The 5,000-nt window shown below is 37.6% G+C and overlaps 1 protein-coding gene across 1 annotated transcript; it reads left to right on the forward strand.

The window, feature by feature from the left end:
• The first annotated feature begins 3,311 nt into the window (after positions 1-3,311).
• Positions 3,312-4,490, forward strand: LOC144958051 (uncharacterized). The gene has a single exon (XM_078889637.1). It carries the CDS (start codon positions 3,353-3,355, stop codon positions 3,878-3,880), a length of 528 nt encoding a protein of 175 aa, XP_078745763.1. The 5' UTR covers positions 3,312-3,352; the 3' UTR covers positions 3,881-4,490.
• The last annotated feature ends 510 nt before the right edge of the window (positions 4,491-5,000 follow it).

Below are 5,000 nucleotides of genomic sequence, written 5' to 3' on the forward strand. Positions count from 1 at the left end.
TGTCATGTCCAATCGTTATCTCCCCTTATTTATTTGATTATGGCTGAACACTAAACCTTGTCGACGAGAAAGCTTTTTTTTTAAAAAAAAAATATCTATCTATCTATATATATATATATATATATATATATATATATATATATATATATATATATATATATATATATATATATATATATTATATATATATATATACTTTCCAGTGTACGTCGGCTTCAAATTGACCCTCTCTTCTGTAAATGTTAAGATTCAATGCTAGTTCAGACTGAAATCGTACTCGGCGTGTCATGGTTGAAAGCTAACATGATATTATTGATATTGTTATGATGTCAACGTATTGTTGTCTAATCAAATCCCACAATCTCACGCCTAATCCGATACCACTCTGTTAGAAACCCACAAAAAGTCATAGTTGGAAATTTTGACGAAAAAAGTAAGAATGGAAAAGCCTCAAGTTCAAGTTCAACCCAATTATGTGTTGACTTTCTCCATTATTATTACACAACAATGGAGAAAGTCACCACATAATTGGGTTGAAAGATAAATGTTTAATAGTTGACCAAATGTGTTGTTGTTGGTTATATCTAGGATTTCTGGTGGGAGAGTGTTCCATTCCTTGATGGTTCTGATACAGACTATGGACGTTTCGGGTGCAAATCCTTCGTCATCACAACAATAAACAAAAATGAACGTCACCCTCCCCGCCCTTAACACCCTCTAGTTTTGTTATTTTTATTTTTGTTTTTTTTTTCTCACGAACTGACGTCTTTATTCAAATAATAGTAATCCTTCAGGGCCATTAGGCCTATGGAGTCGAAGTTTATCCCGGTTTCTATAGCTCATTTTACACCTGAGTACAGTGATATATTGTGGTTTAAGAGCATTTTCCAAGGACTCAACCATTTGAGGTAAATATAATTCTGGATGAAATGAAATAAAAGCGTTTTGAAAATGTGCTACGGAAATTCTCTCATACTGTGAAAATTATTTTAAAAAGACACGTATTAAAAAATTTGACCAGAAAACTCGTCCTTCAAATATGTTACAGTGAATGACATAATCAGTAGGATGGTGAAAAAGTTTGAACTGAGATATTGCCAAGTTTAGTTAGAAGGTCAATTTTTATCAAAAATGAGTTCTTGTCATAAATGGTTAAGTCAACCCTTTTTGTACATCTTCTGGAAATATCAAAGCTTAACTTCACTTCTAAATATTTTTTTACAGCTATCTCGCCAAGTTGAAAAACTATGAAATTTGAGAAAAGTTGCTGGATACCTTTCCCATACATCTGACCATAACTTCATGAAAAATCACCGATTTACTTCAAATAAAGATTAAAATGCTCTGGTGAGCAGATCCTGTCAGAAAATGTAAAAAAAATTATCATTATTTTTTTTTTAAAATATGCAAATCCAAAATTTTCACCTTCCGACTGATTATGTCATGCACTGATATTCAACCCCCCCCCCCCCCCCCCCTTCAAAAAAAAAAAAAGAAAGAAAATGAAGTAAAAAGTATAAAATAATTAAATAAATAAAAACTGTCAGATTTTGGGAATTTAAAGACAGACTTTGGTATGATGATGGTCATTTCAATCGATCGATATTTGAAGGATGAGTTTTCTGTCCAAAATTTTAAATACGTGTTTATCCAGAGTACGAGAGATTTGTGTTTTCTATCGACATCAGCAGCAGGTCTGTGAGGATTTTGAATGGCGGACGTCGTCGCCATATTGAAATTGCCAGGATACGGGCGGACGCCATCTTGTGGCAATATGGTTTGGGATGACGCTATGACCTACCGCAGACTGCGGTGTCTGCCCATGGAGATATTGGAGCTTAGATAAGGGCTAGTGTTACACTCGTAACCCTCTAACGAGCAGCCGTCGACACAATGCTTCAAAGGGCTTATAGCTCAGTGGACTAAGTGCGCCACCGATGCACGAAGGGTGTACGGTTTCACTCTGAGGGGGAAATGTGATATTTGGACGTGTGTGTGTGTGTGTGTGTGTGTGTGTGTGTGTGTGTGTGTTTGTGTGGTTGATTGATATCAGTGTTATTGTGTTGAGTGTTTGGGGTGTCATTGCAGTGTTTTGTGTGGTGTTTTGTTGTGTTGTTAAGTGTTGTTGTTGTTATGCAAATGCTTTTTAAAGAGATTTGCGCGTCGTCTCCAAATGCGTGACTTTTCACCCGGTGCGCACCCATGAAGAATAATTCAAACCACGGCCATTGTGAATTGGTGTGACGAAATAAAAATGAATATTCATTTCGATATACTAGATGTGTAGTTGTAGCACGTTCCCTTTCTGTTCAAATCGACGTATACTTATTTGCAGGTCTGATAACCCTACTTGTTATAGTGGAAATACTAACTCTCCAGCCAATGCAAAGTGTTGTCTATTACAACAAAGGTTAAATCAAGTCCATTATTGCATTCGGCCGCCGATCAGACCTGCAAATACGTGCACGTTTGTTGAAATGTTTGATGTTCTAATCATTTCAATATGATTGAGTTTATCATTCAAAATACAATCGTTCTGTTTCTGATTCTTTTCAATTCATTTTTTTTTTTTTTGGACAGGGGCTGGGGGCGGAGGGGGGGGGGGGGGGTTCAACGTCAACTTATATACAGGTCTGATAAACCAAAATTGTTATGGTCTCATTGTTGTAATGGAAATACTCTCAAACGACGTGTACAATTATGCAGGTCTGATTTCCGAACTCACTTATGGACCTAGTTTAACATTGTTGTAATGGACAATATCTTGCGTCATTTTAAAAAAAGATTTCCATTACAACAATGAAATATAATAAATATATTAAAAATTGGGTTATCAGACCTGCAAATAAGTGCACGTCTCTCTCAAACCAACGCAAAAAAAAAAATATGTCGATTATAACAATGTTAAATCAGGTCCATTATTGTGTTCGGTTATCGGACCTGCTTGTATTATGTGGACATCGGACATCTTATCTATTAAAAATGACACAATTCATTCTTTATCGTTCATCATCGGGGGCAGCCTGATAGCTCAGCGGTACGGTCTTTGCATCGTATACGAAATTCCTGCCAAATTCGAATACCCGCTGCTGCGTTGTGCGCCCTTGAGCAAGTCACGTCGCCCTAGCTCATCTTCCGGTGCTGCACTGCGACTGACGCCTGGGTTAGTATTCCAGTCTTCCCTTGGAATAAACCCTAAAGAAAAATTTGTTCCATATGGGATGAATATATAAAGAGAATTTTATTTTTAAAATTTTATTTATTAATATATTTTTCTTTTACTCTCTTCTATTTCCTCCACCCAGAGAGCAAAGGACGCAAGAAGAGAAAACCGTACACCCGATACCAGACAATGGTTCTTGAGAATGAGTTCATCAATAGTTCTTACATAACTAGGCAGAAACGCTGGGAGATTTCCTGTAAGTTGCAGTTGTCGGAGAGACAGGTCAAAGTTTGGTTCCAGAACCGGCGAATGAAACGGAAGAAGCTGACAGAACGCGCCAAGACTAGGATCCGAGAGGACCAGGAAAACAAGGACCACGACGGACCCGTAGGACAACCAGCGGCCCACCAAACGCACCACCATCACCACAGCCAGCATCATCAACAACAGCAACACCAACAACAACAACAGCAACAACAACCTCAGGCCCACCAGCAACCACCTCAGCAAATACCGGCCCACCACCAACACCAACCACAGCAACAACAACCACCACCTCCGCCACCGCCGCAACATCAGCACCATAACGGTCATCACAATAGCCACCACAGCCACAACCACCACCACCATCATCACAGCCACCATCAACCGCAACAACATCCTCATATCGTCCAACCCAAGACGGAAGACGGACATGTGCCCATGGTCGGGGTATAGTCTACAATAATATAGTCCACTCCTCTATCTATCTATATATCTACATCCAGTCCTCAACCCCTCTCCCCATCCCTCGCCATTTCTGGTCTATGTAAATAGACAAACAAACAAACAAACAAACTTTAAGACTGACACTAGATATTGTGGAACTGAACAGAACCTGAGGATGCCAAAATACATACTGAACCGTGCTCATACCGTGTTGAATTTCATCACGAAGTGTGTGTGTTTTTTTGTTTTTTTTTTGCTGTGTCCAAAAAAAGTAAAATGTGTACATGTTAAAGGGTCAAAAGCTAAGCGACCCGACCCAGGCCAGCTCAGCACACCGTGTCGCGATTTCGTTTAGGGCTCAGCGTAAGGTACGAGCGAGTCGCTGTGTTAGTGTTAGTGCACTCGCGCTATCTTGGTCGGAATTTGTTTTCTTTTCACAATATTTTTGAGACCGATTTTTTATATAATAATAAGAGAAAATGTTTTTTTTTTCATTTTTCAAATAGCAAATATATTTTTGTAGTTTAAGCTCTGTTTTTGATAAGGTCCCTTTTGATAAATCACATTAGTAAAACAAACACAAAAATTAAAAAAAAAAAAAAAAGAAAAAGAAAAAAAATTGAATGAAAGAAGAAAAATAAGTATTAAAATATAAAACATGCCTTACCTTGATAATTGCACAATTTAATATATATCCATTTGAATAAACACAGAATCTTTCCCTCTGAGTTACTGAACGCATATAAAAAGGTATGCATTCAGCTGCGGGCTTGGGACCGCCAATGGCCCATTAAAAGATTCAACAGTATAATAATGCATGAAATAGGACTTGTGAGGCTGGGAAAATGAGTATAAATAATTCATTATAACTACAAAGATGACAGTTTGGCTATTTTCCTTCTCTGTTGTTGGATTTTATTGTCACTGTCAGCTTGAGTGCAGAAACGTTTCAATAAAATATTTACAATTCTGCGTGTAGAAATTTTGCTGAGAACAACATCCAAATGAAACAGTGCTGGAAAATCTTGAAAAATTCTTACGAGTCTTGAACGACAATGCATTTCTCCAGACATTTAAAAAAAAGTGTAGCAGTATAGAATAAGATGAAAAGTTGCAGTCGAAGGGTAAT

The sequence above is a fragment of the Berghia stephanieae genome, chromosome 12 (assembly GCF_034508935.2).
Source record: "Berghia stephanieae isolate SIO BIC M18660-M18661 chromosome 12, UCSD_Bste_1.3, whole genome shotgun sequence".
In the NCBI taxonomy this organism is placed as follows: Eukaryota; Metazoa; Mollusca; class Gastropoda; order Nudibranchia; family Aeolidiidae; genus Berghia; species Berghia stephanieae.

What these genes read in the sequence shown, in the direction of transcription:
- LOC144958051 (XM_078889637.1), top strand. Translation starts at nt 3,353, where the DNA reads ATGGTTCTTGAGAATGAGTTCATCAATAGTTCTTACATAACTAGGCAG.